The 13074-nt window shown below is 36.0% G+C and overlaps 2 protein-coding genes across 3 annotated transcripts; one reads left to right on the forward strand and one right to left on the reverse strand.

Annotated features, from left to right (window-relative positions):
- Positions 1-133: 133 nt before the first annotated feature.
- Positions 134-3308, reverse strand: LOC121751225 (calcineurin subunit B-like). 2 transcript variants are annotated; one of them, XM_042145937.1, is made up of 6 exons: positions 3051-3305; positions 2623-2747; positions 1426-1522; positions 1213-1322; positions 644-718; positions 134-378 (listed from the first exon to the last, which is right to left on the reverse strand). In XM_042145937.1, the coding sequence occupies exons 1-6, from the start codon at positions 3118-3120 to the stop codon at positions 328-330; spliced, it is 528 nt and encodes a 175-aa protein (XP_042001871.1). In that variant the 5' UTR covers positions 3121-3305; the 3' UTR covers positions 134-327. The 2 variants fall into 2 exon arrangements, 1 of the variants encoding a protein (XP_042001871.1); XR_006040031.1 differs by having other exon boundaries at positions 228-378; positions 644-1322; positions 3051-3308.
- A 1523-nt stretch (positions 3309-4831) lies between these two features.
- Positions 4832-7907, forward strand: LOC121750312. The gene is made up of 4 exons (XM_042144831.1): positions 4832-4987; positions 6019-6204; positions 6540-6579; positions 7614-7907. Exons 1-4 carry the CDS (start codon positions 4946-4948, stop codon positions 7697-7699), a joined length of 354 nt encoding a protein of 117 aa, XP_042000765.1. The 5' UTR covers positions 4832-4945; the 3' UTR covers positions 7700-7907.
- The last annotated feature ends 5167 nt before the right edge of the window (positions 7908-13074 follow it).

Genomic DNA, 13074 nt, shown 5'->3' on the forward strand with positions numbered 1-13074 from the left:
ACGATTGCAACATTTTACAAAATTTTAAAAATTAAAATCAGGCCAGATATCGTGATTTTTTTAACCACTAACCCTTCTTTTCTGTCCCACAAACTTGCAATCAATTATTAGTGTATGTAAATAAATGATGCAATTCTCAAATCAATGAGACCTTGATAATTTATAGAAATGGTATTTGCTTACAAGTACAATCAAGCATCCCAGAGATGTAGCACGTGAAGTAGACAGAAAAAAAAAACAGCTAAGTGGCTTAAAACATGAAGGATAAAAAATGTCTCGAATATGAGTTTAACGGACAAATATGTCTAAACATATCGTTTCTCATCTCTAATCTACTGGAACTTCAACTTCCATCTTCAGAACAGAACTGCCCAGGATCTGCGGGTAGATGATAACAAGCAGTTAGCAATTATATCAAGAAGACATGCTAATGATCTAAAGTGTGATTTCTCAATGCGATAAGAAGCATGGCAGCAGCACAAGCAGCATATGTATATATATATAGAGAGAGAGAGGAGAGATAAATAGAAGCAGAATACAAGACTTGACGACTAAGATAATTATCCATTGAGATGGAACGGCCTTTCAAACATCATTAAAGTGCTTTGAAGCATTCTTAATTGATATAGAGGTGATATATTACCTTCATGAAGTCAGCTGGAACTAATACAGAATCTTTTCTGTAGCCTGCTTCCTCAAGAACTTTGGTAAGAACACGCTATTTATAACAATACAGAACTTCATATTAGCGCAACTCAGCAACTAATTAGCGGTAGGATCCAGAACACTATGAGAAAGCAAGGAAAGGACCCCCTTGCAGATGGCAAAATAATATTACTACATTAAATAGTACTACTACTATTTAGCAGTGTGAATTGTTTGTGGGGAAATGAATCAAATGATACAAGTGCCGGATTAAATCATAAAATAGTAGAACCAATATATTATAGCTGTGACATGCAAAAAATAACATTAAGAAAAATCATGGTGGTTCTGATTTAGAAGATTAATATTCATCGAGTGCTTCAGTTAATTTATTCACTACAGTTTTTCTAGTTTTTGTCATTTTGTAAGCATAGGAATTTGCATTTTTCCACAGCTTCGGCAGGGCAAAGAACAAATAAGCAACAGAAAGTTAGACATATAGAAAAGAAAGTAAAAACTAATACTCCATATATAAGAGGGAAAGATGAATAAAGTAGAGAGACTAACCTCTCTCTGATGTTCAGCTATAAATTGACCCGTCAAATCACGCAATATGTCCAGAACATCATTGAAACTAACCTTATGGTTACCATCAGAATCATAAACCTTAAAAATAACTGGGTTAAGGAAATTATACTCAGCATTGGCCGATTGGAAAACAATATTTAACGTTGAAGTTTTAAGTTAAGGAGGAATATTTCTATTTTTTGCACAGCTTACATTCAACTTTCAGCTGCAAGCTCGCTCGAGAACTAAAAGCAGATAGAAATAACACAAACTCCTTAAAATTTAGCCCATCCAGCATTCTCAAGAGTCTCTGCATATGTAAATAGGCAAACGAAAACAAAGTACAATCACTACTTCATGAACAATAGCAACCTTAGTTGAAATAATACACATAAGCTACCCTGATTTATAGTACTCATTTCTATTTTGGCAAACTTTCCTACTCTAATTGGCTTTGTAGGATACTTGATCTTTTTTTAAGTTTTCATTTTGCCTCCTGATAGCCCATAATCATCACTTTGATTTATAGGTCAAGGGCCAACGCAAATGTTCCAAAACATGCAAGCTTGAATATAGATATAAGCAAGTTGGCTATAATCATAAAGAGACAGCTCTGTTCAGTCTAATAAAAATGAATGTATATCCAAAAAAATGAGAAGGTTTTCAGTCGACAGTTTCAAGACCAAACACTGCCATATTTGTATAGAGAGAGGCGGTTTTGAACTAATAAAATACCTTCCTACTCACTCATGAATCATGATTATGTTCCAAGTAGCCTGTAGCTTCAGAATACTTAAGGAATAAGCATATCTATTAACTATTTACAGTCGATTTCCCATCAACATGTCATATAACCAACAGGAAGATATGTACTGGATTGGAGACTCTAGCAGTTTTAGCATTTAATCAAAGTGTATATTGTCCTAATAAGGTCATGACCACTTATTTCTCTCTCCCTCTGTCCACTTGATTTAGGAAAAACACCGAGACAGTAGGACCAACAACAGCTACACATAAATTAGATATCAATATACACTGAAGAATGCTCGTTCCTAGACACACAACGTGATCATTTGTATAATCGACTATCTGCAAAATTGTACCCTTATCTCTTCTTTAACACTTCCTGTCAGTAAGACATCTACTTAAAGTCATAACATTTTACCCCCACTAAAGACCATACTTTTTCTATAAACTGTGATACTACATTTATGGAAGCACACAAAGGTTTGATTCTTTCTCCAATTTTGGTTCAATACTTACTGCAATTCAAATTTGGGAACAAGTTCTTAGTTGATTTCTTTGGCATTGCCCCATAAAAAAACAGTTAGTACATACAGTAGATTTTATGATTCCTAACATAACAATGAAGCCAGCATAAAAAGAGTTTCAAGCAGCTGTTTGTGCAACCTGAGAAAGGGGATTCATGGCAAATTCAGGTACATTCATAAACTCATCGGAGGAGATGAAGCCACCTCCGCTCCTGTCCAGCTGGCAGAATCTCTCGTACAGTGAAACAATCTCCTGCTGGGAAACTACACAGCAAGCACCAATACACATCATTTATCAAAACTTAGCAAATAAATAAACCAAGAACAATGCACAATCAAATGCCAATCACAATTCAATTAATTTATTTCCTATCACTGACCCTAATCAGATCATAGCTACGGGCAATCATTCATGTCTTTATCGTGACACTTATGAAAAATCATATAAAAGCACGCAAAAATAGAGAATTGAAAAGGCGAGAATCACAGAGACATGAAAAAATTATGGGATTATCGGATTAAAAACATGACAAATGAAAGGTGGAATTGAGCAGAGGAATGAATTACAGGTATTGCTGCAGTGTTCTTGGACCCCTTCAATGTCGTACTGAGTGAGCATGGAGGAACCGTTGCCCATCACAAATTCCACTTTCCAGAATCCCAGAGCGATAATAAATTAGGTTTGGTGTAAAATTAGAAACTTGGATTCAGAACAAAGGGTGGATCAAGGAGATGGGGGTGGCAGGTGTAGGCCTTGTTTGCCAAAGATTTTGGAGAAAATAATCTGATTTCGGAGTTATTTTTTCATAATTAAATTCCTAATTAGAAAACTAGCGCAATTTACTTGCATATTAAAGTACTACGAGTACTACTTATTAATCTGTCTCATTTTAGAACCCCCAATTTATTATTTTTAGGTGTACTATTTTAAAATGTTCGTTTGAAATATTTCATAAATGGTAATAAGCCACATGTTCCACTTTTTTTCAATCACATTTTATTAAGTGTAAAACTAATACTCCTTCTGTCCCAATAAATATGAAACGTTTGGTTTTTGGCACAAGATTTTATGTAGTGTTGTTTTGTGAGTTAATGAAGAGATAATAAAGTAAGAGAGAGCAAAATGTTGAGATAGTATTATTTTCATTTTAAGAAATTTTCATTTTTAATGGGACTAAAAAAGTAAAACATTTCAATTCTAATAAGACAAAGAGAGAATATAAAAGTATGGCCTATATTCCACTATTTTTTTATTAAACTTTTTTTTATATTTCTTAATATTGGAGGTGAACTCAAACTAAATTCCTAAAATGGAATAAAGGGAGTACTAATTTTGTTTATTACTAATAGATTTTAGGGATCTAACTAATTTTTAGTACCATAGATCATATACTTTTGTTATATTTTATATAATTTTAAAAGATTTTACTTTAGTTATTAGAAAAATGCATATTTTTCCGATTAAATTACTTTACTAGATCATCTTCAAATTCTACGCAATTTTTTTCAGAAATCATATTGTCTAGCTACGTTAACAAATAAGCCAATAGAATTCAATTTCGAGTACATATATTTTTTTATTTTATAGTATCAAAATTTGTATCGTTCATTATTACTAGTCATATAAACAGTGGACGGATAGAATACGAAAAAGAAAAAGGAATACACTTTATTTTCTTTGTTTTTTTAGAAATTAAAACCTTTTGAGCAATGTGGGGACGATCTGAATTGCAACTCCAGATAACAGAATAAGAATTGGTGTTTGAAATTTAAAAATTAATCGAATCGTTTCAATCAGTCAAACCAATCGAATCCAAAAAATATTTGGTTCGATTTGGTTGAACTAAATTTTTATAGACATTCATTAAGTTGAAGTGCAATTTGCTATTTTAATTCATTGCGCTTCTTCAAAATTACTACTATTTGGATTTTGGGATCTTATCATCTTATCTACGATCTACGTGTAAATGGAGGTGATCAATTGATAAGTACTAGTTAACCATCTAAAATTAAAATTAATTTTTAACCATTAAATTAGGAGTCGATTTAGTTGGTTGATATAATGCCAAATGAATTATATTGTAAATTTAAATAATTATTAAATAAAATTAAAGAGTATTAATGCCAATTATCTCTTATTAAAATTATCTTAAAATTTTAAATTTATATAACTCTCCCAATTTAAATTATATTTTCATAAAAAATATATCAAATTAAATGTAATTTTATATGGATTCTAACGAGATCTCAATTGCATAGGTTCCGACGCCGTTGTGAATAGGACTCCTTGATTAAATACAGGAAAAATAGATTACTTAAAAAGAAAAAAGAAAAAAGAAAAGAAAAAATAAAAAAGAAAGGCAGTTTCTTTGAATACACCCAGCTGAGCTGGCGAGGTAGATAAACTGTTAATTTGAGTGAGTGCCCTTGTTCATCAAGCAACTTCTCACAAATTCGCCACTATGTCGCAACCATCGCGCCCCAAGAGCCCCGATGATCAAACTGTATGCTCTCGTTAATCTGTTTGTTCCAATCAATCTTTACTTTTCGAATTTTCTAGTTTTTTATGCTCAATTATGATTCAATCGGATGGAATGAATTTGTTCGCATTTACTTGAAATTCAGTCGAATCGGCGTCTAATGTAGAAACTATTTTGGCAGTTTTGCTTTCAATTGTGTTTTTAACTTCAGTTAGTAGTTTCTCTGGTTATTATGCGTGTACGAATATGAATTCTGCATAAAATGTTGGAATAGTGAAGAATGTTGGCCTACTTGAAAACCTTATCTCGGAGATAGCTATGTCCTGTGTGAAATTTCTTCGTTAGCTACACGATCAAAGTTTTTCAACATTTTTTTGGTAATGAGGATTGTGAAAATTTGGATATACAGGGATTGTGTATTTTTTATCAGTAGCTTTAACGAATTCAGAGACTCTGGAAAGGGATGGAAAAATTACATGAGTCACGTGATGAGTTTTTAGTGGTAGGAGGTGAATCACTTCGTAAGAATTAAGATCTGATCAGGAATTGTGCCAAAACAAGTTGAATTTTAGGTTAAATGAATATACTGTGTGTAACATGCTAAGATTTTTGGGGCAATCTGTGTACTGTTTGATAAGTAGGTGTGACTTTCTTGATGCAACTGATCTTCATATCGGGACTGTCTGACTAGCTGTTGGCATGGCAGAACATTCGAGAGACTACTTTTTTCACCTTTCTGTCTCTTCTTATAGTAAGTTATGTTATAGTATAATGTTGTAAAACTGTGGAACGATTCGTAGTACTGAAGGAAGGATCGGCTTTCTCCCTGTCTGATGCTTAATTGTGTGATACTTTTGAATTACTATCGCATGTGGTTGTTCCTCTTTGTTTGCTATTCCTGATACTGATTTATAAGGGATGTCAATGCTCTTGTTCCATATGGTGAGTTCAATTTGTTGTTAGTACGCCGAAGGGACTTGATTTTTCGATCTGTAGGTTTCATCAGTAAGTAGACCGATTGTATGTGTTTGTCTTCTGATTTGTTTATGTTGCAGGGGATGTATATTCGTGTCAAACGCAACAAAACAACTTACTTTCTGCAATGTGTGCCGAGTGAGACAATTCTGCAGATTAAGGAGAAGTTGCATGAGATCACTGATCATCCCGTTGAGAACCAGCGTTTGATACTACTGCCAAATCGGGAAATGTTGGATGACTCGAAATCGCTGGCTGATCAGAAGGTTTTATCTTCACTATCTATATAGTTTGCGTAAAAAAGCATTAAGAATGCTTCAAGTTTTTTTCTGAACACAGCTAATTCTCTAACACAGTCAATCAAAATATCACGAGTTTGGTTATGGATTCATTCCTGAAGGTTTTATCTTCACTGTCTAAATAGTTTACGTAGTGCTTCAAGTATTTTTTTCTGAAAATAGCTAAATCTCTAACACAGTCAATCAAAATCTCACCGAGTTTGGTTATGGATTCATTCCTGAAAATTGCAACAGTTTTGATATATATATTTCAGTACCTTGGCTTCAAACCTTATAAGTTATTCCTTGATATGTATTTTCAGGTTGAGAATGATGCTGTCGTTGCCCTGACACTGAGAAAAGGTTCCCTTTCTGGTCATAGTCACTACCAATTTGATCTTCAACTGATTTTTCTTTTGTTTGCCAGTAGAAAGTCTCATTCTTATCGCATCAACGTCTCTTGCCATGATCTCCATAATTTGTTAGCCTTTCCAAGTGTGCAAATTCATTTTATTTCTTGCAAAACTGAATCTGAGACCAGAGATTTTAATTCACCCGAAAAACAATTTAGATACTGCATGAGGGGTTGCAATACAGAAAACTGAGTATTTGAAATATTACATGATCCAACAAGCTCAAAGCTGTTCAATCCATCAAACTATTAACTATGTAGTGGATTTGTCTATATTATTTTTGACTTTCCAAGCTATCACCCAAGTAAACGTTCCTCTTTTAGTTTCCAAAAGCCTTATATTGCACATTCTAGGCAACAGTTAACTTATAAGTTACGACGTTCTCAGCTTTGGCCTTGTTTGAACCCTTGCGTGTTGAAGTAACAGTTGAATCATTATAATGAAACGAACATGGGGATTGCTGCTTTATGAAAACCTAAAATGTTGTTGTTTGGTTGTTTTCTTCTCTTGATCTTGTCGCACAGTCCTTTTTTTTTAGTTGCTCGCAAGCTCTTGACAATCTTTCTGATGTGATTCACTGCTGCCATTCATTTATGCATCTGCATATAAAAGTACCTTACCTGAGCTTAGAGCCTATTACAGCCGACTAATTTCTCAAACTTGAATTGTGCTTTTCAATGAAATCGGAGCAATATCAAACAATTTTGAAGCTAAATTTTTACCTTATTCTTGTCAAAATTGTTACTCTTTTGTAGTTTATAGACTTTACATCTCTGTAATTGAATGTGCTCCTTAACACGTTGTGAAACAGTAGGCAGTCTTTTACTGTTTTGCATATGATTGTTGGTTATACAAGGTGAAAAGTTTTAGTTTCTCAGATAAGCATGTGGAAAACAGTGTTCAATTTACAGTAACCTTGGTTTTTTATGTGCTTGTGTATCTCTAACATCGATTTCTTTTTTCTTCATTGATTCCTTTTTGCAGATGATAATGAGTTTGAAGAGGTAAACATTGTGAGACCAAATGATCTTTACCAATCGCGGGAGGCAGATAGTGGATCTAACTGGTGAGGCTGCTACGGTAGTGTGCTGAAGAGGTCCGTCTTTGGTCAGTGTTTTTCTCGGTCGGAGAGAAACTACTGGTCTTATATTACTTTGATTGGTTGATAAGGTTTGGAGCTGGTGGTTTATCTCCTTGTCTGCAACATGATCATTACTTGATTTTCATTTTCACTGCAAACATTTATATGCTAACTTTTCATATGCGTATGTTTTTTAAGAAATGTGTGTAGCTCTTTTTTCTTTTCTTTTTTCCTTTCTCCCCATAAAAATTACAGGAAACTCTTCTCCTCCAATGGTTAGGCAAAAGAGTAGGTAAAAAACCATCCCTCCCTCCTCACACCAAGACTCCCTAAAAAGTGTATTTTAGCTTAATGATGAGCATAATCTTTTCTTTCATAATTACCAAAGAATCACCAATCCTTGAGAGTCGAGAGTTTAAGAAAATAGTTACCTATTTTAATAAATTTTCTGCCTGGCACAACTATATTTTGCAATGTATGCGGCTGTTTTATTGAACTGCCAATTTATCTGCTTGGCCTAGGGAAATTGTTTAGAGACATTTTAAATACTAAGGCCAATAGTCAAAAAGGCACTAAAACTACTCCAAATGCTTTTTGATAAAAATGCCGAAAATCTCACTACAAACTGTCATTTCATTATAGACTAGTAACACTTTTTTGAAAGTGAAAGTATAACATTACTGATATGGTAGAGTCAAAATAGACGCTTTGAAAAGATCATGCGAAAGCATGCCACATTATTAATTTGTTTTGTCATTATGTTTTAGCACATGACGTCCTATCATTTGGTTCCTCTTTATCACTCCAATCATAATAGTAAACTAAATGCACATGACTATATCCATTCCCGTTCAATGTTCCTATCAGATTATAATGTTTAGAAAGGAACATGAGGAAATGCATATTAATTTAATTAATTACGTTTTAAGCAGAAAAAAACCTTTGGATTTTGGTTCCTATCCCCACGGATGATGTTACAGTTCATGGTATTTGTATTTCAATCTTAGTATTATTTGAGTTACTATATTAAAATTTTAAATTCAAAATTGTTATTACTACTATAATCAAACTCCAATTGAATAGACTCAACGAGAAGGGAGAATTATTTGCAATTATTCGGTAGTGAAAATATACTATAGACACATTTTATTTTAAAGATTTACTGTATGCACAAATTCTTCTATAAAAAGTAAAAACCACCTTAGTAAGAAGAGAAAAGTGAGAATACAAATGAGACGGGTATACTAATTGGTTGTCAGTGTCAAAACGGGGTCCCGATAGGAATCCATAGAGTAAGATAACATTATTGTTGAGTCAATCAAGTGCAGCCTACGGAGCCCTGTATGGCAGTAACCAATTTTCACATCAGAAATTTTGACTGTAATAATCGTATTTTTTTTACTTTAAGCATATTGATCATATTTTGAGCAACACAATATCAACCATGAATTATAGATTCCACAAGGAAAAGGGTTACCAAATCGAGAAACAATATCAATGTTTTGGCGGAGAAATAGTTCTTTCTCATACTCAGTTCGATATTACCCATACCACTTGGAAATTGCTATACGGATTGTAAAATGTCTAAATAAAATATTCAGTCATGGACTCTTATTAAAAAAGAATGGACATTTGAAAATCCATGGCTACACAAATATAGATTGTTTTGGAAATCCAATGGAGAAGAGGTCCATTTCTTGCTACCTCACGTTTATTGGAGGTAACCTTGTTACATGACGAAGTAAGAAACATAAAATAGTAACCCTCTCGAACGTAGAAGCGGGATTGATATGTATAAGATCCATCTAATAATCCCAAGATATGTCCAATGGTGTTTAATCTCTAATTAATCACAAATAAAAGGGGATAAGTTGGATCTAACTACAAAAACCGGATCCCAAAGGATTGGATGGAAAAGAAGATAGGGGAAGAAGTTGTATATGATGAGAGATCTAACTTGGAACCTCAAGACCTCCTCCAAAACAATAAAGGCAACCCTAGACAATTTCCCCCATGATAGATCATTCTATGGCTGCACTACTCCATAGATACACAAGTCGTGGAATTGAATAAAGTAGGAATTGAATAAATTCTATCAAGGAGAAAAGCTTACAAAGGAGTTACAATTTCATTTCATCAGTGAAGAAATCAGCTAAGGGATTTGTTTATACTAGACCCAAACATGGAAAGAGAAATAGCAAAGCCGGATAAATGACAAATCCGTCCACATGACCCGTACCGGGTGGGAATGGCACTCGGGTCACCCGGCCCGGATAAATCCTCTGGACTCGGCTTCTTCGGATATTGAACCCAACCTAGGTGAGCTTTGCGGATCCGTCCCAGCCCGAGTAGAGTTTCTGGACTGACGTTCTCCAATGCGTGGCTTTCGTAAATCCAACATAACTCTCTCCTACGGACTTCGATTGAGCCGTGTACTTATTTACCTTATTCTTTCACTTGCTCTACTCTCTCTCTCTTTATTTTAATTATTTAGTATTATTTTTTTTAAAACGAGCGCAAAAAGTAAAATGACTCAACTAGCGCGAAACGGAGGGAGTACTTTTTTCATTCTTGTTATCTCACGATTGAGCCCATAAAAAGAGAGTAATTGTAACAAAGAAGAAAATAAAGCAATACAAACCAATTCAATTTCCCAATTTCAGATGCAAGTAACACGTTTCGAATCCCATGAAAGATGAAAATTTCATTTTCTTTCCCGTACAATTAATTTCACTGTAAACTCAGATGTACACATTCGGTGCAGTGTTGTTCACGATCAAACCATACAAAATGAGATAATCATAGTATTCAACTAGATCACAATTCTTAGATACGTACGTTAAATTATGACTAGGCATTATTTAGTCCTTAAATTAGACTAAATAATTAAATCATATGGCTCTAAAATGTCACATTTTATTAGCATTAGAAAAAGAAGGTGGTTAGGCCATCCATAATAGGAATAGCCCAGCAATAGCCCAGCCATAGCCTAGCCACTGCCACATCATCGACACTAACAATCCTCCTGTCACATCATCAAAACAAGCAAATAGCCCAACAATAGCCCAGCCATAGCCTAGCCACATACTATCCATACCACTATTAACAAATATGTACAAAATGAAATAATTAACAATCACACAATATACGGAATTAAATTTACGACACAAAAACGAGAAAATTCACTAATATTAATAAAATTTAAAAAGTACATTAATTTAAAAAAATTACGTAATAAAAAAAAACTAACGTCGTGCAGTCCTCCGCGCCCATAACTCTTCAATTAAATCCTTTTGGAGTTGAATATGAGCCTCCGTTTGGCGCATGTCGGCATGTGCTTGGAGGCGGCCGTCTTCATCGTGGGGTACCCCACTCCGTACGTTAGGGGCGGCAACGCCGTGGCTTGGACCAGCTTCATTATCGTCGTTGGCCCAATCAGTCAGTTGTCCACCTTCATCTTCGACATCATGTTGTGCATGATTATACATGCATACATTATATCAGCAATGCAGTCGACGTGCCACAAACGCGTTGGCCCCTTAACTGCCGCCCATCGAGCCTGGAGCACACCAAATGCGCGTTCCACGTCCTTGCGCGCCGACTCCTGCCGTGCCGCAAAGTAGGCCTTCTTCTCATCTCCTGGGCATCGGATCGTCTTCACAAAGACGGGCCACCTAGGGTATATCCCATCATCCGCCAAGTAGTAGCCCATATCATGTCGGTTGTTGTTGGCGACAAAACTGATGGCCTGACCGACACCCTGACACTGCTCGTTGAAAAGTGGCGACGAGTTGAGGACGTTGAGGTCGTTGTTCGAACCAGCTATCCCAAAATACGCATGCCAAATCCACAGCCGGTAATCAGCTACGGCCTCGAGGATCATCGTGGGATTCTTTCCCTTGTAGCCGGTAGTGTACATCCCCTTCCAGGCGGCAGGGCTGTTCTTCCACTCCCAATGCATACAATCTATGCTGCCTAACATCCCTGGGAACCCATGATGTTCCCCGTGCATCCGCAGCAGATCCCGGCAGTCATCGGGGGTAGGGCTTCGAAGGTAGTGATCACCGAATATTTCAATCACGCCCTGACAGAAATACTTCATACACCCCAGGGCAGTCGTCTCACCGATGTGGAGGTACTGATCCCACATGTCTGCAGCGCCTCCGTAGGCCAACTGCCGGATTGCCGCAGTGCACTTTTGAATAGGAGTGTGGCCGGGTCTGCCAGCCGCATCGTGCCTAAAGTGGAAATACAGATATCATTGCTCCAATCCGTTAACAATACGCATAAACAGGGACCTGCGCATCCTAAAACGGCGCCTGAAAAGGTTGGCGTTGAACCGCGGCTCCTGTGCGAAGTAGTCTTCGTATAGGCGCTGATGTGCAGCTACGTGATCACGATCAATCACCGCTCGGCGGTGTACCACTGGTCGAGGTCGAGGTACCGCCGGCTGCAAGGCCCTCTGCATCCATTGATCAATCTCACGGTTCGTATAGGCCTCTAGCGCTTCGTTCATTATACGCTCGTACTCCTCAGCATCCCCACCACTCCCACCACTACCACCGGCGTTACTCATTTCTTGATGTTGATCTTGTACAGAAATTAAGATAGAGAGAGTACTCGTTAATACAAGTGGTGCGAATGAAAATGACGGGCAAGTCGCATATATATAGTGTTTCGGAAACAAAAAAAATTTAAAAATTCGCGCTAGGTTGTGCGCTAGGCGATCCGGACGCTGCAATAGCGCCTAGCGGATCGCCTAGCGCCACGGAACCGCCGAGCGCTAGGCGGTTTTTTTTCGCTAAAATCGCTGGGCGGCTGCAATAGACCGCCTAGCGCCGGCGCTCGGCTAGGCGGTGCACTAGGCGCTAAATGATACCCCATGTGCATCGGCTTTTAGAAAATTGAAGGCAATAAGCCTCTAGTTCAGGTAGCCGGCTTAACTTCGAGGTTAAATTGTCAAATTTGATTTCTTATTATCTAAATATAGATTTAAATATCGATTTAAATTTTATTAATTGATAATGTACTATTAGTATTTAATTACTGTACTTATTTTTTTAAAATGGGCTGGAAATTGCGAATTATCGATGTTATCTTTAATTCTTTATTGTCTTCGTTTTGGTCGTTGGAAAAATACTAAACGTAACGATGACTCTGAAAAATCATTTTCGGTATTCCCCGAAAACTCATTCAAAGGAAAGAAACACAATAAATAATAGAAATACAAGTGACTGAAAATTCATCAAAATATAAAATAAAATTAACGACCATCGAGATGTTGACAAAGCATATAAAACTATTGGGCCAACCTTATCATATTAGTTTTTTAAATGTTTTATATAATAAAAAACAATTGGTCAT

This window comes from Salvia splendens, chromosome 10 (genome assembly GCF_004379255.2).
Source record: "Salvia splendens isolate huo1 chromosome 10, SspV2, whole genome shotgun sequence".
Taxonomy (NCBI): domain Eukaryota; kingdom Viridiplantae; phylum Streptophyta; class Magnoliopsida; order Lamiales; family Lamiaceae; genus Salvia; species Salvia splendens.